Source organism: Polyergus mexicanus, unplaced genomic scaffold, assembly GCF_030449975.1.
Source record: "Polyergus mexicanus isolate NDT 795.1 unplaced genomic scaffold, iyPolMexi1.0 SCAF_23, whole genome shotgun sequence".
Taxonomy (NCBI): domain Eukaryota; kingdom Metazoa; phylum Arthropoda; class Insecta; order Hymenoptera; family Formicidae; genus Polyergus; species Polyergus mexicanus.
Genome location: NW_027223343.1, coordinates 2,969,912 through 2,996,503, shown reverse-complemented (window position 1 = coordinate 2,996,503; position 26,592 = coordinate 2,969,912). Strand labels below are relative to the sequence as shown.

Below are 26,592 nucleotides of genomic sequence, written 5' to 3'. Positions count from 1 at the left end.
ACCGATGAAGTGACAAGATATTGCAGTTGACTGACTCAGGAGACAAAAGTTCCGAAAAGAAAAAGCTTTCTGTGAATACAAACTAAATATTTTAGAGAAGACATTTTTCCCAGATAAATTACAATTTGCTTATTATTAATCGCTTCTTGGAGCTCGATATGCGTGCCGAACAATATTTTGCAACGATAATACAAATCTTACAGATTTCAAGTTTAATTATTGCAGATTCATGTAATAAAGTCATGTGAAATTCAGAAGGGGAATAGGAGCAATGTGATTTTATGAATTGGAAACAGCAGGATAAATCTTTATACACGATAATGTATTTTTTCAAATCCTTTTAAGCACTCTTACTTTGAATATTAAGTGATTTATCGATATTTCTCTGGATATTTTCTACTGTTTCCGATTTTGACATACTGTTAGAAAATTTGTCTTAAATTTAACATATATCGGACATCTCAAACAGACAAATTTTTGTGTTAATTTAATATAATATGGATATATTAAATGATGAGACTATGTTAACACAAAATGAAAGCAAACTTCATAGTAATATGGAATAAATTTTGTATAAAGTCAACATATTTTTAATGATATAATTAACTTGAAAAAATATTATTGACGATCTGTAGTCACTCTCACTCTTCCTATTGTAGAGTATAATCAACATTTTTTTTCTATACGTTTTAACAGATGAATTATGTCACAAATTTTCCAACAGTGCATTACTTGTTTCCCATCTGCGAAGCTATACGATTATTATTTCCAATGATTCTCTCTTCCAGTGCGTAATATATCGAATATTGATTTATCCAAATGCAAACTGTCCCAATTAGGAACCGAGTATAAAGGTTTTATTATGACCACTGCTGGTGGTTATCGATGCCAATCGTGGTCTACCCAACAACCGATTCATAAAGTTAGTTTATTGACATGAATATTTGTATCTTTTGTATTTTTGTTTCTTTTCTTGCGACAGAAAATTAGAACATAACGATGTAAATAATTTTATACTTGATGATCTTATTTCTGTATATTTTTTTGTATATATTATATTGTATTATAATATCTATTTTTTATATATAATACGCAATTTTTTATATGTGCTTTTGTATTTATCACTTTTTTATGTAGAGTGTAATTAAAGGAATTTACATTTACATTACAAATTTGAAGAATAAAATCCAATTTTAAATAAAAATTTCTCTCGATATATATGTCTTGAAACGCTTGAAAATTATTGCTAACAATTTTGTATTATAAATATTTTTGTTGTTGTTAACATTTTATATTTTATGTAGATTAGATTATTAATACCTTCTCAATTTTATCGGTATTAGATTAGTACGGATATAACTGATGCAAATTTCCCAGAAAAGTCCATGAAACTTGTTAAAAATTATTGTAGAAATCCTACCCGAGATCCAAGGGGTCCTTGGTGTTATACATTAGAACCTACAGTTATCAATGATGAGTGCGATATTCCACTTTGTAATTATAAAGGTAATTACATTGATTTTATGATAAAATAGGCTTGATCTCAATAAATAAATACTTCTATGTCATATTTTATATAAAAGTTCAAATCTTTTCGTATTTTGAAAGATACAATATTTTTTGCATGTTTGAATTCGTTGCTACACTGAAAAAAATGTCTAAATCCCCCAAAATTATATATTTAAATACTTACAAAAAAATTAGTTATTTCAATCAAGCAGCAAATATATTTGAATTGTTAAAATATATATATAAAATAAAAGCAAAGTGTGTATGCTTTTATTTGCAAATGAAAAAAATGTTTTTTTTTAAACTTTGTTATATTAAACTTCTTTTAAAAAAATATTTTTTATTTTTTGGATGTTTGTTTCAAAAACATAGGTTTTCTTTATTTTAATAAATAATTTTTTATCTTTAAACTTTAAATAAATATTTTTTATATTAAAATTTTAAATATTTTATTTTAAAAAATATAATTTTTTTATTAACAAATGTATTCAGCCAATATAATTCATTTAATTATATTATTAGATTGTATTATAACGGGACCAGGAGCCGAGTATGGTGGAACTCGTAATTTCGGTACTTCAAAAAGAAGATGTAAATTTTGGAATAGAAAATACAAACTCGGTAACGCAAAAGTAAGAGAAAAACTTTTTTATTACGCAAAATCGGTGTTAGCCAGAAAATGTGTGTCAGCCAGTAATAAAAATCAATTCCTTATTTATTTGTTAATTGCTTTTTAGAGTATTAAATTCCATAATAAGCATTTTCCGGATGGATCAAGGATAAAGGCACGTAATTTCTGTAGGAATCCAGATGATGATACCGGTGGTCCTTGGTGTTATGTGGAAGAAAGGAGTTATGAGCTGGTAGAAAAAGAATATTGCGATATTCCATCTTGCGATGACAAAGGTTTATATTATCTAATATAAAAAGCCGACACAAGTTTTAATTCTAAAATATAATCGATTAAAAGTTAATTATTAAATATTATAAAGAAAAGTGTAATGGAAGAAATAAATAACGTAGAAAGAAAAGAGTTAGTTTGGGGGGCTAGAATGATAAGAATAGAGGAGAGGTTAGATAAAATAGAAAAAAGTATGGAAATAATGAAGAGAGGATATGAAAATTTAGAAGAAGGGACGAATTTAGCGGAGGAAAGTGAGGGAGACAGCAGGGGAAGTAGAAGTAGAAAAAGTAGTTTTTACGTTTTTTATGGATCGATAATAAGTGATGTAAGGTTAAGTAGTAAGGAGGTAGAAAGTATAAGGAAAATGGTATTAGATAAAGAAAGGGAAGAAAGAAAAAACAATATAGTGATTAAAGGGATTGACATAAAAGAAATAGATAAAGATAAGAGAAAGTGGGCGAGGGAATTTTTAAAGGATAAAATAGAAATAGAGTGTGAAGTGGTTAATGTTAAAATAAGTGAGTCTGTGATAATAGTTAAGTTAGAAGGGATCGAGGACAAGAGGAAGGTGATGTATAATATAAATAAGTTAAAAGGAGGAAGGATTTTTATTGAAAATGATTTAACGTGGGAGGAGAGAAAGAGACAAGAGAAAATAGGTAAATGGGTGAAAGAACAGAAAAACAAGGGAGAAGATGTGAAGGCAGGATATGCGAGAGTTAGAATAAAAGGGGAATGGAAAATGTGGGCAGAGGTAGAAAAGGAATTAGACAAAGATTATGGGAAAACAGAGTGTAATGATAGGAAGGTGAGAGCGGGGGGAGAGGCAATGGGGGGGTCGAATTTTGCTTAAGCCAAGAAGCGAAAGAAAAGGACAAAGAGAGGGGAAAGGAAATTGTAGGTAGAAATATTTTATTTTGGAATGTTGCAGGGGTAGGAAATAAAGGAATAGATTTTTGGCGGTATATTAGGAATTTTGATTTTGTCAGTTTAAGTGAAACATGGATAGATGAAAGAATCTGGGAGAAGTTAAAGGGTAGGTTGCCATGTACACATGGCAACCTACCCTTTAACTTCTCCCAGATGTTGCCAAATACACATGTCTGGGGACGTAGATATGCGGTAAAGGAGAAAAAAGGAGGGGAAGGGCAATGGGTGGTTTTATTTTAGGAAAGAGGAGGGATTGAGGAAGTAATGTGGATAGAATAATAGGAGATAAGGAGGAGGAGTTTGTGATATCAGAAATTAATGAGGGAAAAGAAAGGTTATTTATTATATCTGTATATAATAAGGAGTGCTGGAACACTCTAGAAAAGAAATTAGAGAATTGGTTAGAAAGAAAGGAAGGGGAACAAATAATCATGGAGGGGAGGATTTTAATATTAGAATAGGCGAATTGGGTAGGTATGAAGAAGAGGTGGGAGAGTTTGATAGGAAGAGTAAAGATAAATTGGTAGGTAATGGAGGAAAGAATATGATTGACTATTTTATGGGCAAAGGATGGCATATGTTAAATGGTATGACAGATGGTGACTGGGAAGGAGAGTTTACGTATTTAGGTGCTAGAGGTTGTACAGTAATTGATTATGTTTTTTGTAGTGAAAATGCGATAGATAGAATAGAGGATTCCAGGGTTGATGACAGAGTGGACTCAGATCACTTACCGATAACGTTGAAGATAGAAGAAAGAGGTAGAGGAAGAACATATGTAGAAGGAAAGGATAAAAAAGAGGAGGAGGAGATCTGGAAGATATGCTGGGATGAGGAAGCTGTACAAATATATAAAGAAAATGTGGAAAAGTTAACATAGGAGGAGAATAGCCAAGGAACAATTGAAGAGAAATGGGACAAACTTAAAGGCATGGTACAGGTAGCAATGATAAGGAAAAAGGTGGCGAAGATAAAAATAGAGTTAGGACAAAAGGATTGGCGGGATAGGCAATGCTCTAAAAAGAAGAGGGAGGTGAGGAGATGTTATAAGAAATGGAGAAAAGGTAAAATAGGTAAAGAGAAATATATGGAAGAAAGAAGGAAGTTGAAAGAGCTCGCAGAGAGGAAACAAAGAGAGAAGAGGGAAAGAGAAGAAAAAGAGTTGAAGAATCTAAGAAATCCAACGGAAGTATGGAGATTTATAAATAGGAGAAGGAAGAAGAGGACTTGGAAGGAAGTGGAGATAAGTAAAGAAATGTGGAGAAGCTACTTCATGAAGTTATTGGAAGGTAAAGAGACACAGAAAGGGAGAGTTAAGAGTTAGAGAAGAAGAAGGAGAAATTCAAAATATACGAGAGGAGAGGACAGAAGGACAATTGGAAGAAGAGGAAATTGGTAAAGCGGTTAGGAAGTTGAAAATGAAGAAGGCAGTAGGGGTGGATGGAATACCAATAGAAGTTTGGAAATTCGGAGGAGGTGCAGTGAAGAAAGGGCTGGTAAAAATATTGAGGCAGATATGGAAAGAGGGATATATACCCAAGGATTGGAAAATGTCAATAATTATCCCATTGTATAAGAGAGGGGACACTAATAAGGCTGGTAACTATAGAGGCATATCTTTGCTGTGCTCGGCTTATAAGATATATGCTGAGATTTTGAGGAACAGACTTGAAGACGAAACAGAGAGACTGAGTTTGCTACCGGAAAGCCAGGCAGGATTCAGAAGAGGAAGGTCTACAACAGATAATATCTTTGTATTAAACCATATTGTCCAGAGGGAAAGAGAAAAAGGAAACAAGGAAGGGAAGATTTATGTTATGTTTGTAGATCTGAAAGCAGCTTTTGATAATGTAGAAAGGGAACAACTGTGGAAAAGATTAAGGGAGAAAGGAGTCGCGAAAGACCTTGTCTGGAAGATGGAAAGGATATATGAAGAAACGGAGGTAGCAGTAAGGGTAAAAGAAGAAATCACTGAGAAGTTTTTTATAACGAAGGGAGTAAGGCAAGGTTGTGTGATGAGTCCTCTGCTGTTCAACTTGTATGTAGCGGAGATAGGAAAGGAGTTAGAAAGGCATAATATTGGGGGTATAAGAGTAGGTAGAAATAGGTTATGGTCCTTAGAGTATGCGGATGATATGGTTTTTATAGCAAAGAATAAAGAGGCACTGATGGATATGTTGCAGACAGTAAAGAGATTTTTAAAGAAAAGGAAAATGATATTATGTACCGAAAAAACAAAGGTGATTAGGTGATTACAATCAATTTAACTGATCGAAGGAATTAATGGTCAATTAAAGAACTAATTAAAAATTATTATCAACCGCTAGTTTTGGATTAAATTGCTACTAAATTCATAAGTAATATTCCCATTTTTATTAAAAATTTTATGCGTTGAATTTCTTATAGTTTATTTTTGAATGTAACAATCTAAAATTCAAACATGTGACTATGATTCGCAAGACACATCTTTAAACTTAGTTTTAATATTATATATTTCTGCAACTACGATAAAAAAAGCGTGCAAAGTTAGAAACTTGCACATTGCTTCCTTATTTTATTTTGCTCACAAAGCTTCTCCTCAGAGCAATTTTTCAATTTTGATTTCCTCATACAGCTTTTGAGCAAAATAAAATAATAAAGAAGCAATGTGCAAGTTTTTAATTTGTACGCTTATTCATGTAAAAATATTTAGCACAATATCTCAAAATTTGCGGAAGTTAGAGCGCACACAAATATTTTTCAAAAAATTAAAAATTTCATAAAAAATGAACCTTTTTGCAAATTCCCATCAAATTCAATACCAACCATCCTTTAATGATATTCTATTCATGTAAAAAATTTAGTCCGATATCTCAAAATTTGTGAAAGTTAGAGCGTACACAGACATTTTTTGAAAAATTGAAATTGCCTTAAAATCTCAAATATTATATGAATTTTTATAAAAATAACTGTTGTAAATAAAAATGTTGTATTAATTTACTTGTGTGCCGAATTGCAGCGCTGTAGCTTAAGCAGATCTTGAATTATAAATATTTGAATTTTCGGTTACAATTTGTACATATCTGTACACATACACATACAGGACATATCTGTACACATACACATACACGACGTACAGGACATTTAAAAAAAAGTGATTTGTCGATGTTTTGGAACATTCTGAACACATTGGCATAGAAAACTGAAAAAAATATTTTTTTAAAACAAAATTCTCTATGAGGAAGCAAAATAATTTTTAAAAGTTCTCTTAATTTTTTATTCTTTTTTAAGTTGATTATGTTTTTACTAGCATTTCATTGATTGATAATAATTTTGTGAAAATTTAGTGCATCAGCATTTATGCGAATAAGAATAACTTTTTCACAAAATATTATTTTTGCAAAATATAACCGCAAAAAAAATTATATTAAGATACGGGCTAAATATTATTTTGTAAGAAAACTTATTTTACAAAAAACCATTTAATATATACAAGATATACATACACATATATATATATGTACAGGGTGGCCCACGTAAAATGTTACAAGCTAATAACTCTAAAAATATTTGTCAAATCAAAAAATTGTTCATGAGAAAGTTTCATGTTTTCGAGGGGCCTTTCTAACTACGTAAACATAAAATTGCCCCCGTTTCCCCTCTAAAGCGGTCGGAGGATAACTTTAAAATTTTAAATAGAACCTTCTACTTTTTATTGCATATTTTTATAGCTTATCTCGAGAGCTTTTCAAAAAACTATAATAAAGTATTTTTTCATTAAGTACTTTTGAGTTATTTTATATCTTAATCTGGTATATTTTGATATAAAAAATAAAATATCTCGTAAAATATTTAGTTTTCGATAATCTTACCGTAATACTATTATGTACAGAATAATGAGACAAATCAATTAGTGTAAAGAAAAAAACAAATAATTGTAAATAATTAAAAAAATACATTGTAAATAATCACATACTTTTTCTTAAAAACAATAATTTTTTTTTACACTAATTGATTTGTCTCATTATTCTATACATAAAAGTATTACGGTAAGATTATCGAAAACTGAATATTTTACAAAATATTTTATTTTTATATCAAAATATGTCAGATTAAAATATAAAATAACTCAAAAAGTATTTAAAGAAAAAATACTTTATTATAGTGTTTTGGAAAGCTCTCGAGGTAAGAATATGTAATAAAAAATAGGAGATTTAGTTAAAAAAATTTAAAGTGATTTTTATATGATTTTGACGATGCTATTCAAAGTCATACTAATATTATTATATAATACGCCACTTAGATCTCTACAACTTTTGCATGAAACATTTTTCACGAAAATGCATTGTTTCTTCAAAAAACTGCTGATACGGGTGCTCTGTTACACCCTGTATATATAAACATGTATTGATATTTCTACTGTAAAATATTTCTCTCTTAGATTGTTTAACATATTCACGAAATTCATCAACTTATTCCATGTTAACGGGATTAAACAGTACTTATGGAAACATATCCTTCTGGATTAAGCTGTGGAATCCTCTTGATGAACAAAATGTACATGGATATCATTAAGTATAGACGCATTCTCTCAATATAGGTAATACAAATCATAATTATAATGAATTTAAACGGATGCATTTAGGCGGAAGCCAGGATTTTATTAAGTTTACTTCCAATTCCGTCTTCTGCCAAAAAAATCGCCCAAGAATGGAAAGCTGGTGTGGAACTTTTGATTTCAAATACTGTTAGCGGTCAAACATATCCAGTTACTAATGTTAGTGCAAATACTTCAAAGTTAAAAAAAATCAAATAATAAAAGCATTCATATAATATAACATTTGATTGACCTGATTAACATACGTTTCCTAGAATGAGCGTCTTTTTGAAAATACACCCGAAATATTACTTAGTTCTAAGTGGACTGGTCTGTGGATTGCATGGGATGGTGGTTTCATATCACTTGGGATACATGATGTGATGAAACCATTAATTATGGACCAATATAAAATGGCAAACAGTATTTCGGGTTTATATCCCGATAATTTTTTGCATTATGGCATCATGGGCACCGGTGTTTTATGGAGCATGGCATTTTGCCAAAAATGTATAATGTAACATCTACAAGTTTGTATCCGTACACAGCCGGAAAATTTATATATCCTTATCAAAAAAAAAATGCCGAGTAAAATTTTGTGTTAAATATTTAACACATTTACTTGTTAATTTAGCATATTGTTGTTGTGTTAATTAAACTCAAATGTTAAATTATTAAAACAACTGAAAAAATATGTAAAAATAACACGATGTGCATATATTTTAATTTTATAGAATGATTACAGACCGTCAATAACTTTTTTCCTAAAATTTTTAATTTTATCATTATATAGGGTGTCCGACAAGTGAATAACCAAATGAAAAATGGAGATAGATTGGATCAAACTGGGTCGAAAAGTTCTGAACCATTGTTTTCATAACACTTAATAAAGGAGTTATTATTGATTAAGTCTGTCCAATCAGCGTCGATCTTTAGCCGCGCACTTGGTAGTGTGCGTGAACGATCCATCGCGACGAACACTACCAGGCGAGCGGCTCACTGACATATGGCCGGCTAAAAGTCGGCGCTAATGGGAGGGCCCAGACTTTACTCAATAATAATTCCTTTATAAGACGTTATAGAAAAAAAATGGTACAGGACTTTTCTTTTCAGTTTGACCCAATCAACCTCCACCTTTGGTCATTTATAATATTCGTCGGATATCCTGTATATACATATATACATATTTGTATATTTATATTTATACAGGGTGTTCCAAAGCACTCTTGACAACGCTTGTGAGCAGGTGGAGCACAGTAAACCGAACAAAAAAGTCCTATACTATATTTTTTTATAACGCTTAATAAAGAAGTTATTATTGAATAAAGTCTGGCCAATTTAGCGCCGACTTTTAGTCGGACGAACATCAGTGAGCCGCCTGCCTGGCAGTGTGCGTCGCTGTAGCGACGGAGCGCTCACGCACACTACCAGGCGCGCAGTTAAACGCTGATTGGTCAAACTTTACTCAATAATAACTCCTTTATTAAGCGTTATAGAAAAAAATGTTACAGGAGTTTTCTGTTCAATTTACTGTGCTCTGTCTGCTCACGAGTGTTGTCAAAGATGCTTTGCGACACCCTGTATGCAGGGTGTAACAGAGCGCCCGTATTAGCAGTTTGTTTTTTGAAGAAACAACGCATTTTCGTGAAGAATATTTTATGCAAAAGTTGTAAAATTCTAAGTGGCGCATTATATAATAATATTAGTATAATCTTAAATAGCACCGTCAAGGTCACATAAAAATCACTTTGAGTTTTTTAAATGAAATCCTCTATTTTTCATTACACATTCTTGTAGCTTACCTCGAGAGTTTTCCAAAACACTCTAATAAAGTATTTTTTCATTAAGTACTTTTTGAGTTATTTTATATTTTAATCTGACATATTTTGATATAAAAAATTAAATATCTCGTAAAATATGTAGTTTTGGATAATCTTACCGAAATACTTTTATGTACAGAATAATGAGACAAATTAATTAGTATAAAAAAATAATTATTTTTAAAAAAATTATTTACAATGTATTTTTTTAAACAATTATTTGTTTTTTTTGCGCTAATTGATTTGTCTCATTATTCTATACATAAAAGTATTACGGTAAGATTATTGAAAACTGAATATTTTACCAAACATTTTATTTTTTATATCAAAATATGTCAGATTAAAATATAAAATAACTCAAAAAGTACTTAATGAAAAAATACTTTGTTAAGCTACAAGAGATAAGCTACAAGAATATGCAATGAAAAATAGAGAGTTCAATTTAACATTGAAAAAATTTAAAGTGATTTTTATATGACCTTGACGGTGCTATTCAAGGTCATACTAATATTATTATATAATACGCCACTTGGAGCTCTACAACTTTTGCATGAAACATTTTTCACGAAAATGCGTGGTTTCCTCAAGAAATTGCTGATACGGGCGCTGTTACACCCTGTATATATATTTATATTTATTTCAAATTACTATGAAGTTTGTATTCATTTTGTGTTGAGATATTAATATTAATATAGTATTAATGTCAACACTTACCATATCTATATCATGTTAAATTAACATAAAAATTGGTGTTGATCGTTTGGGACATGCGATATATGTTAAGTTCAAGCCAAATTTTCCAACTGTGTTCAGTATAGATTGCAACCTATCATTGGAACATCATTGAAATATTCAAAAGTTTCTATAAACAATGTTGAATGCATAACATTTTAATTATATAAAAAATATTGTCCAATTAAATCAATCTATTAAATTCTTATATTTAGATTGTGAAAGTCATACGACTTTTGGAGATGAGTTTTTGAGAATTTGGCCAATGCAGAAAAATAATGATACACAGGATGTTCATTTTTATCTTCGAGCTAGCTATAATGTAGAGATACGGTTATATCAAAGCCCTGGGTCATTGTTTCCTTGTTTCACGGTGAGATGGGAAAATATTTAATGTGCCTGATATATTTAGTTTTAACTTGAAATTACATGCAGAATATAAATAAAAAATAACAGAATATTTTAGTTAGAAATTAGGGACAATGTTACATTTTTGCTGTATCAAGAGAATGTGAAGTCAATGAAGCAACATTTGAAAGAAGTTATAATTAAAGGATTGATAGATTATTGGACTTGGAAAGAATTTACTATCAGGTCAACATTACGACGCACTTATATTAAAAATATTTAAAACGTATATTAAAAATATTTAGATCTTTTGACCATAATAATAAACTTACAATGTATAATATATATTTGTGTAGTATCTTTGGCACGCATTTACATTTATTCTCGCAACGTATATATGGAAATGAGGAGATTCTAAATATAAATCATGATCTACTGACTACTTTACGTTGGTTCAGCATTGGGAGTGAAACGATAGCACATTGGACATTTTTCTGCTCACCCGATGGTAAATTCGATAATATCTTTATCAAAATTTATTTATTATATATATTTGTGTGGATAATACTAATTGTAAATATATATTAAATATATAATTTATGATGATAAAATAAAGGGTAAATTTTGGTTTCTTCTACTTAGAAAAATTTGTCTAAGGATGTAAACCAATACAAATTGTTAAACATAGGTGATATACAGGGTGTCCCATTTTAAAGAACCCACTCAAATATCTCAGAAACACTGCGTTAATTAGAAGAATGTTTCAAACAAAAGTTGTGTGGCTTCAAGGGGGCCATAAGATGGTGACAATGATTTGACCTTGGAAAATCATTTGAAGGTCATGTGAAGGTCAACTTTAAAATCTTAAATGGAAACCCCCATTTTTTATTTAGTATTCTTGTAGCTTATCTCGAGAGCTTTCCAAAACACTATAATAAAGTATTTTTTTATTAAGTACTTTTTGAGTTATTTTATATTTTAATCTGACATATTTTGATATAAAAAATAAAATATTTTGTAAAATATTTAGTTTTCGATAATCTTACCGTAATACTTTTATGTACATAATAACGAGACAAATCAATTAGTATAAAAAAATAATTGTTTTTAAGAAAATTATTTACAATGTATTTTTTAAAATAATTTTTTTTTTTTTTGGCACTAATTGATTTGTCTCATTATTCTGTACATAAAAGTATTACGGTAAGATTATCAAAAACTAAATATTTTACAAGATATTTTATTTTTTATATCAAAATATGTCAGATTAAAATATAAAATAACTCAAAAAGTACCTAATGAAAAAAAATACTTTATTATAGTATTTTGGAAAGCTCTCGAAATAAGCTACAAGAATACTAAATAAAAAATGGGGGTTTCTATTTAAGATTTTAAAGTTGACCTTCACATGACCTTCAAATGATTTTCCAAGGTCAAATCATTGTCACCATCTTATGGCCCCCTTGAAGCCACACAACTTTTGTTTTAAACATTTTTCGATTTAACGCAGTGTTTCTGAGATATTGAGTTGGTCCTTTAAAATGGGACATCCTGTATAGTATTTGAAATACACTTCTTGTAATTTTGTTTCATTATTTTTTGTCTAATTCATAAAAATTATTTGCCAATATTTGTGACAGAAAGACTGCAATAAAATTTCAATTTAATCTTATTACGAAGAATAATTATACAAAATACTATGATAAGTATACTTAAAATACTATACAGCTTACAAACACTTGTGCAGCACGATTATGCTGTACAGAACATTTTTAATTGAACTTTATTTGAACTAATTAACCTGTTTTAATTCAACAATTTGAATAGCGGTAGACGCAGTAGAAAATCCTCAACCTCCGAACTGTATTCATAATAACGCAGATTATCAATATCAAGGAACTCAATGGACAAGCTCCAGAGGACTTCCGTGTATACCATGGATAGCAGAAGAGGTTTAATCTTTTTTCCATAACATATATCCTTACCTAATATATTTTTCTTAAGCATAGAATATTTTAACACGACACAGTTGAAAAATTTATGTTTTCTTGTTAAAAAATATGCCGGTTAAAAATTTAATACTTTCATGTGTTAATTTAATATATTGTTGTTGTGTTTATTGGACTCAAATATTAAATTATTAAAACTATTAAAACAAGATGAAAATTGTGCAAATTACAAACTTGCACATTGTTTTCTCATCATTTTATTTCGCTCACGAAGCTTAAGTTCTTTAAAGCAAGCGAGTTTTTCAATTTTGGCTTTCTCATAGAGGAAGATATCTCAAAATTTATGAAAGTTAGAGTATGTACAAACATGTCTCAAAAAATTCAAAATATTATAAAAAATGAATCTTTTCACCGATCCTCACCAAATTCAATGCCAACTATCCTTTAATGATATTCCAATCATGTAAAAATATTTAGCCCGATTTCTCAAAATTTGCGAAAGTTAGAGCAACCACATCCTTTTTTGAAAAAATCCGAAATTTTATAAAAACTAAATCCCTTCACCGATTCTAGCCAAATTCAATATCAACCATTCTTTGTGTTGAAATATTAACATAATATTAACGTTACTATTTAACATATCCATATTACGTTAAATTAACATAAAAATTTGTGTTGACCGTTTAAGACATTCGTTATATGTTAAACTTAAGCTAAATTTTCTAATTGTGTATACAGAGTGGGGCATTTATATTGAGACATCTAAATATCTAAAAAATAAAGCAAGATAGAAAGAAATGTTTCAGACAAAGATTGTTCGATTGTAAGGGGATCATAAGATGGTGCCATTAGTTTGACCTTGGGTGGAGGCACTTCGAAGATTTCAATGTCAATCTTGTTTTTTTAAATGGAAACACAATTTTTTTACATAAATCGATTCCTTGCAATATTCTGTATAAAAAGCTATAGGGATATAATGGCCAAAAGTTTAATAGTTTATGAGATATTTTATACTTTATTTTATTACTTTACTTTGACATAATTTTACATAAATTATAAAATATCTTATAAAATTATTTATTTTGCAATAATGTTATCTTAATATTTTAAGAAATTTTCAAAAAAATGAGAGACGTCAATTGGTATAAAGAAAATAAAACAAGATTAACATTAAAATATCCGAAGCACCTCCACCCAAGGTTAAACTAATGGCATCATCTTATGACCAAACAACTTTTGTCTGAAACATTTCTTTCTATCTTGCTTTATTTTTAGATATTTAGATGACTCAATATAAAGGCCCCACCCTGTATATATATATATATATATATATATATATATATATATATATATATATATATATATATATAAAAATATATGGGATATTCTTCTTATATTATAAATCTTTTATTTGATAATAATAATAATAATCTTTAAAATATTATGTGTATACATATATGTACGTAAATATATATGTATTTATATGATTAAAGACATTTTTGATATCTGTTAATTTTATATATGTATATGCTTTCTTGATATCTTACACTGTTGGAAAATTTGGCTTAATTGTGACATATATCGCATGTCCCAAACAGTCCACACAAAGGATCCTGCAAGTTTCTTATGGAAAAATGATCCCGATCAAATTGTTCCGTTCTAAAATACGTTGTAGTTTTTATAATTCTGAATAAATGTCTCCATTGTCACAACCATGTAATATCAAAGATAAAGATATACGCGCGCGCACAGACACACAACCCATACAGCACCGCAAGATTGCAATAACATTGCAGTAACATTTTTCTGCAAGATTGCAACATTGCAGAAACATTGCGAAATGTTGCTGCAACGTTGTTATGATATTGCAGCAACAGTAAAATGTCCGCCTACAGAAATATTGCAATAGGTATAATATTGCAGCAACATAGCAATATAATATATATGCAATAATGCTTTATGTATATTTATCGATATAATATCCTTAACATATGAAAAAAATAATAAGAAATTAGGCCTATAAGAGTCAGGATCTAGCGTGTATATAGATTTTCTGTATTATAATAATAACGAAATTATAAAATGTAAATTTTTCAGTACACATTCGATTTCCTTCAGTGACAGAGAATATCTAAGAGAAGTAAGAAAAAATTCAATTTGCAATTGTGTAAATTTACTATTTCTTTGTATCCGAAATATTCAGATATCCGGATGCAAAAAAATTGTGGTGAATTTACGCATACGAATTTTTTCACATCTCTCTTGTCTTTATATGATCTCAAAATTTATTTATTAAAATCTGAAGTATCTTGCATATTAGAAAATTATTATCAAATTTTTGATTTTATATGAGAATGGAAACTATTAAAAGAATTCTTAGTCCAATGTCTGAGCCCCTGTATTGGGGTCATAGCATACAACTTAAATTAACAAAAATAGTTATTATATCTTTTTAATCTTACTAGCCGCTCTTTGTAAATTTTATATAATCATCATGACTAAAAATTAAATGCGGAATAGATAGCGCAACATGCGCCGCATAATGGTAAACGAATGAACTAACGATTATTGAATACTTTTTTTGTAATATTTTCGGAATGTTGCTGTAACATTGCTAAAGTTATATTGTAAAATAATATCTTTGCAATATTTCTGCAACATTAAACTGCAATATGCAATATTACAATGTTGCAGCAATGTTGTTGCAAGCTTCAGTGCTGTATGGGAACATTCACGAATATACGTGCATATGTACCCATTACACATAAAAAAAGCATCAGGTTATCTGAAAAAAATATAGCAGATATTTAGATTCTATAACTTCACAACTCCATATTTCTTTACTCTTTCGATTTCTTTGCTCTACTCGATTTTACGTGGTTGTGACAGTGGAGAGACATTTGTTCAGAATTATAAAAACTATAACATATATTTCAGAACGGAGTAATTTGATCGGGGTTACTTTTCTATAAGAAACGGGCTGGGTTCTTTTTGTATTAATTTAAAATAATATGGATATGTTAAATGTTAAATGGTCGCACGATACTATATGCTCATATTTCAACACAAAATGAATGCAAACTTCATCATAATTTGAAATAAATTTTATGTAAAATCAAGATATTTTTAATGATAAAATTAACTCGGAAAAATGTTATTGACGGTCTAGTCATTTTCATTCTTATTGTAAAATAGAATCAACATTTTTTTCTGTAAATTATAACAGATAAATTCTGTCATTAAGAATACGGAACATACCTATTGTGTAAAATTAAAAATATGTGCACATTGTGTTATTTTGACATTTTTTTCAGTTTTAGTAATTTAACATGTGAGTTCCATTAACACAACAGCAATGTATTAAATATTTAACACAAAAATTTTAACCGGCATATTTTTTAAAATACAAATTTTGTACAACAGTGTACTACTGCAAGATTTATCCCTTCGTCTATAATCATTGCATTCAAGTGATTTTCTGATACTAATAGTAGAAAAGATTATCTATCTTTTTTTCTATAAAAGATCATTTATGTTTATTAGGTACCGCACGATGAGAAAATAATCGATAATTTTGTCGATAAATCTATAGTAAAAGCTTTAAATAAATGTAGAAATCCAAATCATGATCCTAATGGACCTTATTGCTACGTGGTTTCAAACTCTCACGCTATTGATGTTATAAAACGAGTTTGTCATGTACGGATTTGTAGATCTTCAGGTATTTATACATATTTAATTCTGACAATATTAATATATTTGCTTATTTAACACTATGCACAACGATTTCTTCTCATTGTCTTGACTAAAAATAAAAAAAATAAGAAAATGACCTACTCTGTCTCTCTATCGTAAAAGATAAAATTTTTTATTACAAATATTTAATTAATTTATAAAATTTTGATATTTATTTTTGATATTTATTTAATATTATGAATTTTTTAAATTATTGTGAGATATATAACTCTACTAACATACTACAATTATTCTCCTTCTTCGATTTATTCATTACATACAGTTTAATTGAATTTTAAATAAATTAAATAATGACATACTCTGTAGAATGTCGAATGGCGGGAACTGCTAATGATTACATAGGCACGCTATCAAAGACTCGTTCAGGTCGAACTTGTACAAAGTGGTTGAGCGATTACGATCTCGAGAGAATGCAAATGCAAACGCCGAACACGTCATTGACAACGAGAATTCCTTCTAAGACTCAGAGATCAATTTATGTAAAATCTCGTTGGAAACGTTATTTGAAGCAAAATGCTTCAATGGAACGGTCGTCATCATTCACAAAACCATTATTCGATTCATCGCCAAATTTGCCATTGCAATCAAGATTTACTGCTGTCAAACCTATCCATATGGTTGATCGAGCATATTTAAATGATAGTCTTTACCCAGAACGTAACGTACGAAATGCCAGCAATTATTGTAGAAATCCATCTCGCAATATTGCTGGCACATGGTGCTACACGACAGATCCATTGGTTCCACAAGACCTTTGTGATATAAGGGATTGCGAGAAACTAGGTAAAGCTTGAACTGTTGCACAGAATGAAATCATCTAGATTGGAAATGGAGAAATATTTTTTTTTTAACAATAGCTGTGACAGATATCTTCTCAGAAATAAATCTTCCTAAAATTGATAAAAAGATAAATACTCACATTAGGTCAGACTCTTCAAAAGTCAATGACCTTGACATATGTTGTCAGGGAATAACCCTAAATAACATCCAAGAGGTTTTAGCCGTCGTTCGTTATTTATTAAAAAGTTATTAACAATTAAATTGTACGATAAAAAAAAGTATTGAATGATCTGAATTTCTTCGAACATGAATTTTATATTAATTGTATATTTAGATATTTAAGTAAATGTGTGGGCAGAGGAGGGGAATACATAAATACTTAAATATACACTTAATATAAAAATCATGGTTTTTTCTTTTAATCGGAAAAGTTCAGATTTTTGCATTTAATAGTTGTTCTTATCGTATAATTTAATTGTTAATAACTTTTTAACAAACAACAAGCAACAGCTAAAGCTTCTTGGATGTTACTCAGGATCATGACTTTGACAATATATATTAAGATTATTGACTTTTAAAGGGGCTGTTCTAATGTAAATATTTACCGATAAAAATTGAAATTAGTTTATAGTAGTGAGATATATGCGACTAGTAAGATGTGATAAATACATGTATAATGACTATTTACACTCTATAGGATCTTTTGCAAAAAAAGCAAATAATTTCATAAAAAATCTACAGATATTTTTTAACATATTGTACATTCACTTGGAGAGTTGTCTTTTTTCTCTTTTTCCATTTTTTTTTAAATATTGAATTTATAGAATGATCATTCTATTAATGCCATAGAGGAGTGTACATTTTTTGTAAAAGGACACGGCATTGGGCGTCGTTTATACATTTTGCCGGAATATCGTACAGAAGGCTTGCATTTTTCATTAAAAGCTTGGGAGCCTGATCAACCGGATTCCATAACGTTCGTGTTTACTGCTGATGATGGATTAAACTCCCGTTACATCCTCAAGATCGGAGCTTTAGATAACGAAAAAGTACTTCTCTATTACCAATCGGAAGACAAAGGTAATTTACATCATATTATGGTGGGAGGAATCTTTTACCATTAATCTTCTCTTAAACTTTTAACAATATATTAGATATAATTTTGGTGAAGAAAAAAACATTGCCACATTTGTTATACCTCGGTAAATGGAGTAGTTTTATTATACGCATACCTCGAGGACGTGTTCTCGTTTATTACGAAGGAGCAGCAAATCCGCTGTTCGAATGGGAACATTTCGAACCGGCGAAAGTTTTCTTACCTGTCTATTATTATTATAATAGCGAGAAAGGGCACACGATAGGCGTTGCTTTCGATTGTACCTCAAGTATGTTTTGTTGTTTAAAATCAGTACTTGCGATAATTTTTTTCAAAATCTTTAATGCAATGTTTCTACAACGCGTACATAGGATGTCATATAGAGAATACGCAAACCGATCGCTACACTAGAATATTACCATTATCGACGTGGTCTAAAGAAGAGCTGGTCAGACCTAATAAATTGATGCTGATGATACGTGCCAAAGGTGTCGTTTTGATACCGCTACTTCTGTTGCCTGCAACGCCAGGGTAATCATATAACAATTATTTTGCAAACTCTCCATTTCCATCATTTATACCAATTATACCTTACAGATTTTACGCACTCACACTCGGCGAAAGGGGTCGGTGGATATATTTTCTGAGAAACACATATCCCAGAGTTAGAGTTTATCACAAACAGAAAGCACCCAAGCCTATATTTACCACGAATTCCTGGACTAATATTACCATAAAGTAATTCAGTTAAAAACGCAAATATATTTCGTTGAATCCAATCTAGGTTAATTTACTTACGATTTCTTATCACTTTTTCCGAAAGATGGTCTGATAGTATAATTCAAGTATTCTGCAATGAGACAAATGTGTTTTATTATGTACACCGTCAACCACTCATCTTTTATTTTTTTTCGCTTGCTGTGGATCCGGGAAGTTGGGCCATTTGGAGCGCGAATTGTATACCATCAGGTATAATTGAAAGAAAAAATAATAAGAAAATTATAATAAGAATTATAAGTAAAAGTATAAGAAAAGATTGCAAATCTTGAAAATAAAATTACAAAGAAAAAATTTTTGTACATTTTTTCATATATTTAAATATTCGTTTTTAAACAAAACACAAAAATAAACAAAAATAATAATAATTATTATTTATTCAATATTTCATATTGCTAGCAAAATTTATTATTGTGTCTTAGTAATTATAAATATTAAAAAGAGAATAGAACAATTTTTTCGGTTTTTTTTTCATCTTTTTTTGTAATCAGCGATATGTATATAGTTATATGTATAGACAGCTTTAAAGAAATATTATTTATAAATTTAAAAAATGTTATATAAATCATATGTTTTTTGAAGACATGATTGTAAATAGAACACTTATTTTGTGTATCGCGTGCATACAATTTAATCATTTAATCGCACACAGATATAGATGGTCCTCCTTTAGACGGTGGATGGTCGGAATGGGGACCATGGGTATGCAGTGCTAGTTGCAATGGTGGCATAGGGACTAGAAAACGATATTGCAATTCACCAGAACCTAACGTAAGAGGCGAGCCTTGTATAGGGCCTAATAGCATGACGGGTCGTTGCAATATGATTTCTTGTGGTGATGTAACCGATGGTATGCTGAAATTGATACTTTATTTGTCTAATGTTCATTTTCTTATTTTTTAAATAAATTGATAAGATACATTTTATGTATTTTTCTCAAGAATTCTGAGATACTCTTACGTCACTAATTGCTAACTCTAAGTAATTTTTTTCCAAACAAGTAAAAGAAAATATATTTTTGTTATATTGCTTCTATTTTTCTTGGAGATCGCAAGCTGATTTAAAAATTTATTATAATAACTTTTATCTCATTTGTAGATACTGCGACTTTGATAAAAAGAGAAATTACGCAAAATCATACTGCTCTTACTGTGAAGGAATATGAATCAGTATCGCTTCCCTCGGATTCTAATATCGTGAATTCCATCAAAACCGAATCACCTGATTCAGAAATACAGTGGTCTCACAATGGAATTTTTGTTCAAGACGAACAGCACAGATTAGAAGTTAAAAATTACGAAATCAGTATGTATTAGGTGTACAACTTTGCTTCCGCCGTTTTTTTCCGAAATTCGAGGCTTTATTGTAAAAAACTGGTTATTGCTTGTTGAGTCACTCCCAATGATCGTGCCAATTTTTTTTGACTTTGACTCGAGTCTTCATTAAGTAATGCCTCCAATTCTGCATCTTCGAAAACCTTCTCTCTTCCACCGCTATGCCGGTCTTCGACGTGAAAATCACCGTTCTTGAAGCGTTGAAACCACTCACGACACGTTCTTTCACTAATAGCGGCTTCACCATAAGTATTTGAGAGCATTCGATGAGCCTCAGCCGCAGATTTCTTCATATTGAAGCAGAAAATTAAAACCTCCCGCAAATGACGAGAATTTGGCTCGTAAACTGACATTTTCAATCGAGAATAACTTTATGATGCAGACACAAATCGACTAATGTTTCTATGGGGTTATGTTGACAGATGCCCAAGTTTATTGCACGACGTCTATTTATTTCGACCACTACTTACCGCTAAAGCCATCTATAGGAAAACGGCGGAAGCAAAGTTGTACACCTAATAATATCAATATATAATATTTGATAACTAATTTTAATATGCTTAATATAAATAACAATTTTTTTATATATTAACAAACGTGAATTTAAAAAATTTTTCTAGTAATAAGTAGAGCAATATTAAATGACTCGGGCGTATATACGCTTACTGTGCATCGAATAGATGGGACATACATGATATTTAAAGTCGTAACTTTGGCGGTGATACCAATTAAGGAAAGCGTTACAATTCGTGAAACTCTGCCTATGCATGTAATGTGCCATTGTGCTATCCTTGGCTACGTATATTCAGACCTGAAGATCTATTGGATGATTGATAACAGGGTATGGAAAGATTATAGTGTCACGTTACCCGTAGCTGTAAACGTCGATCGTATTCTGGCTGTAAATAGATCTCACCACGGTACATGGAAGTGTATTGTGGAACAAATTGATCTAAATTTCAAGTGGACGACAAATGTGATCCGTGTCAAAGGTAGTACAAACATTTTTTTAAAACCACGGTAATAGTGACATTAAAATATATTTGTTAGATCAGATATAATAGAAATGATAATATAATTGATAATATCCTATATATAAAATATATACGGGGTGTCCCAAAAGTCTGGAAGTGGTTGAATATTTCGTAAACAATATATTTTAGAAAATAATGTTTCAGACAAAAGATATAAGGCTTTAAAAGATGCATTTAATGACAGTAATAATTTGACCATGAGTGGCATTGCTAAAGTCAGGGTCAACTTAAAATTTTTAAATAGAAAATTTTTATTGCATATTCTTGTATTATCTCAAGAGCTTATCTCAAGAGCTTTTCAAAATACTATAATAAAGTATTTTTTTATTAAGTACTTTTCAAGTTATTTTATATTTTAATCTGACATATTTTGAAATAAAAAATAAAATATCTCGTAAAATATTTAATTTTCAATAATCTTACCGTAATTTTATGTGCAGAATAATGGAACAAATCAATTAGTCTAAAAGAAAAAAACAAATAATTGTTTAAAAAAATATATTATAAATAATTACATAGTTTTTCTTGAAAACAATTATTTAATTATACTTAATGAAAACATACTTCATTATAGAGTTTTGAAAAGGTCTCGACAAGGGCTATAAGAATATGGAATAAAAAGTAGAGGTTTAATTTAAAAAATTCAGTGTGACCTTGATATGATCTTAACAATGCCATCCAAGATCTAACTAATATTGCTATCTTCTTTCCCTCTCAGAACCAAACAACTTTTATCTAAAAAGTTTCCTTCTAAAACTAACAGATTTTGAGATATTCGCGTGTATTGATTAAAATGACTCACCCTGTATATATATTAAATTTCTGTAAAATAAATATCGCTACGCATATATCAAATACCTCAACAAACAAATATTACTGAATACTTTATATATATCTACATTATATTATGAGAAGAGGTAAAGTTTGTTTGTTTATTATATTGTTCCGGATAATCTCAGAAACTACTGAACCAATTTGAAAAAATCTTTCACTGGTAGATAGCTTAGATCTTCCCGAGCAACATAGGCTATATATCATCGCATTGCACCATCTAGGAGCCGAGCAGTGAAGAACATGCGTAAACTCGGAAAAAAATACGTTGTTCACGCTCTATATCCTAATTTAACGTAAAACACACAACCAATTTTGATAAAATCTTTATCAGTACGTTTCTAGACATCTCAGGAGTTTTTAAAGATATGATCATAATTGATCCATATGTGTCTATCCTCACAAATCCGCAACCATATATCGAGTACGCGAAGCGCGCAAAGAAAAACGTCTGCTAGTATTATATTGGATGGATCAAAAGTCTGGATACTGTCGAATATCTCGTAAACAATGTAATTTTGAAAAGAAAGTTTCAGACAAAAGTTGTAAGGTTTACAAAGACATATTGAACGATAATATCTATTTAATCTTTGGTAGCATTACCAAGGTCAGGTCAAGGTCAACTTAATTTTTTAAAGTGAAATCCTGTATTTTTTATTGCATATTCTTGTAGTTTATCTCGAGAGCTTTTCAAAACACTATGATAAAGTATTTTTTCACTAAGTATTTTTCGAGTTATTTTATATCTTAATCTGACATATTTTAATATAAAAAATAAAATATCTCGTAAAATATTTAGTTTTCAATAATCTTACCGTAATATTTTTATGCACAGAATAATGAGATAAATCAATTGGTATAAAAAAATAATTAGTTTTAAGAAAAAGTATGTAATTATTTACAACGTATTTTTTTAAACAATTATTTTTTTCTACACTAATCGATTTATCTCATTATTCTGTACATAAAAGTATTATGGTAAGATTATCGAAAACTAAATATTTCACAAGATATTTTATTTTTTATATCAAAATATATCAGATTAAGATATAAAATAACTCAAAAAGTGCTTAATGAAAACATTTTATTATAGAGTTTTGAAAAGGTCTCGACAAGGGCTATAAGAATATGCAATAAAAAAATTGAGATTTTAATTTAAAAAATTCAATGTGACTTTGATATGACCTTAACAATGCCATCCAAGCCTAACTAATATTCCTATCTCTTTTTCCCCTCAGAACCAAACAACTTTTGTCTAAAAAGTTTCCTTGTAAAACTTAGGTTTTGAGATATTTGCCTGTTAAGATTTAAAAGACTCACCCTGTATACGCACGCACGCAGCATATTATATATTTATATGTATATATACATACAATATATATAGGATATTTCCTAAGTGATATCGTAATCGTCCAAGAAGTAATTCTTTGGACGATTTTAAAGAAAAAAGTTCCTATGAACATGGATCCGGAAATGTTTCCCTGCAGAGTTATGGCCCTTTAAACTTAAAGAAAAATAAAAGTTTTTTGGCATATCTTTAAAACAGCTTAACTTACATCGTTCATATTCTAATGCCAGAATGAATACGCTGTATGTATAAAGTATTCAGTAATATTTGATATATTTGATATATGCGTGGTGATATTATTTTACAAAAATTTAAATAGTGTTTGCAACAAAAATGCAAAGATACGAATTTAACAAATTAAAGAAAGAGTAGAAATTTATACAAATGATACTTTGAAAATATAAATAAATAATAAAATTTTTTGCTTTAACTACTTCTGTTTCAATTTTACTTCAAATATTAAACAATATATAAAAGAGATGTCACGCAAAAAAAAATTTAATTAGAAAAAAATAATTTTAGCACGTTGACCATATCGTTTTTCTCAAATGCGTCTATTATTGAACACTTTACATTATGTAGTATAAGAAATGTTATTTTTATAATATAAAACGCACAAGTTCTCGGCCCTCCAAACTGGCGTACTCATTTGATGGAGGATAAGTTAACACGACCGATATTTGGATGGATGCCGAGTGAGGAATTCGTTGCTTACTCGGTGTTGGCTATTATTCTATTCTTGGTATGCTGCATTATTATAGGTTCCATTTTTTATATCAGGTAATGTGTAATTATATATATATAATTGTAATTACACAAGACATTGAAAAAAGATTTCAGGACTTTAAGAGCAGTACTTATGAAATAGAGGAAAAAAGTGGCACGATTACGATAACTGTGGCCCTCTATTTGAAAGGTCGTTTCTGAAGACATTTTTCACGAGGAACACGGGAAAAATATTATAGTAAAAAAAATTTCCGACCAATAGTTTTCGAGATGTATCACTTTATTGGACATGATAATAAAACGTTACAAAATGGACCCAATGACCTTGATCTTAACATATGTTGTGAAGATCACTGTCGCGAGTATCTTCCATGTGTAGCTTCTATCCATGAATGTAATTTTTGATTTATTTTTTATTCAATATTTTTTCAAAATATAGACATTTTTTTGTTAAAATTTGTTTAATTTTTTTATTTATTTTAATTTCCTCGCTTCGCATTGTAAAGTATATGCGTGGACGCAGTGGGTTCCGCCCCCCTACGGGGGGGCTCCACTTCCAAAAGATATAACCTAACCTATTTCTGATTTAAAACTAAAATTTGGTTTGGGTTACGTTACATAACCCAAACCAAATTTTCGTTTCGAATTAAACTTTAACTTTAAATATCTCAAAAATTATAAAAGACCGCCGATTAAGTTATAAGGAAAAGTTACTCAGGATCATGATCTTGACAACATATATCAAGGTCAACATCGTTGGGCCCGTTTTTATAAAGTTTTATTATCATGTCCAATACTTTAAAGTGATATATCTCGAAAACTATTGGTCGGAAATTTTTTTTACTATTTTTCCCGTGTTCCTCGTCAAAAATGTCTTCAGAAACCTTTCAAATAGGGGGCCACAGTTATCGTAATCACTCCAAAAAAGTTTTAATAAACATGGGTCAAAAAATAAATATTGTCGGAGTCATGAAAAATTTTTCAATAATGGATTATCTTATCATTTCTTCATCCAAAAGAAGAATGTGTTCTTCCAAAAGAAGAAAAAAGAAGAATTCTTCAAATTCCAAAGTTTACAGAAAGTTTCCTACATGTGCTTCTCCCATTTCTACACATACTTCATATCTTCGTACCAGAGAATTGTGAACTCTTTCAAAAATTCCCTGCTTTGTCCTAACTATTTGATAGGTATTTTGTATTCTCTGATATAATTTGTCATAATGTTTCTTTTCATGCTATACGAGAGCTATAGAAGCGAGCAAGTTACTTGTTTTAACAAAAATGAAGAATTGTTCATAACTCCGACAATATTAATTTTTTAACCCATGTTTATTAGGATATTTTTCCACCGTTTCGTAAATACTATCTGCTCTTAAAATCCTGAACCCCTTTTTTTAACATCTTGTATATGTTTGTGCATGTGCAAAATTTATATAATGTACATATATATATATATATATATATATATATATATATATATATATATATATACATCCATAATAATATATATTTGTTTATATTTATATATTAACAGTGTATATCATTTTATAATAAAAAAAAATTGATTTTTCTTTTTTTTTACAAAATTGGTTTTACAAATGTGCAAAACTAATGAGATATCTATATATGTATATGGAATAATGGGATGCTATATTATCTATTGTAAGGTTTCGAAAAAGTTTAAAAGTTAACGTGACTATGGCAAAGAAGAAGATGCGCACAGGGAAATCTGCAACAGAAAAGAGAAAATATGTATCTGATGATATATTTGTAAAAACGGAAAACGAAAATACAACGTCTAATTTTGTTAAATCTAAAAAATTGCGTGGAACATATAATGAGCAACAATCTCGGGCAAAAAAACTAGAAAACGTAAATCACGTCAAAATGTCGAGACCTAATCAAACAAAGTCTAAGAAAATAATTAATAGATTTCGTAAGTTGTTGAAGAAGAAAAAATTGGCATTCTTATTATAAATACTTATTGACAAATATATTATATCTGTTATAAATATTATATCTATTATATCTTTAATAATCATATTATTAAACAATTTTTTATTATCTATTGTATGTCAAATTGCAGATTGGAGGAAAAAAAATAGATCTATTGGCAACGAAAAGTCAGAAAGAGTGAATCTA

General features: G+C 29.5%; 1 protein-coding gene across 1 annotated transcript; it reads left to right on the top strand.

Moving 5' to 3' along the window:
• Window positions 1-862: 862 nt before the first annotated feature.
• On the top strand, window positions 863-26,427 carry LOC138942793 (uncharacterized). The gene is made up of 23 exons (XM_070313263.1): window positions 863-922; window positions 1,344-1,506; window positions 2,032-2,141; window positions 2,247-2,415; window positions 7,764-7,879; window positions 7,968-8,099; window positions 8,195-8,429; window positions 10,687-10,844; window positions 10,938-11,065; window positions 11,176-11,327; window positions 12,647-12,771; window positions 16,312-16,489; window positions 16,831-17,307; window positions 18,154-18,384; window positions 18,459-18,689; window positions 18,772-18,931; window positions 18,998-19,138; window positions 19,224-19,369; window positions 19,830-20,027; window positions 20,276-20,482; window positions 21,132-21,503; window positions 24,345-24,504; window positions 26,118-26,427. Exons 1-23 carry the CDS (start codon window positions 863-865, stop codon window positions 26,425-26,427), a joined length of 4,359 nt encoding a protein of 1,452 aa, XP_070169364.1.
• The last annotated feature ends 165 nt before the right edge of the window (window positions 26,428-26,592 follow it).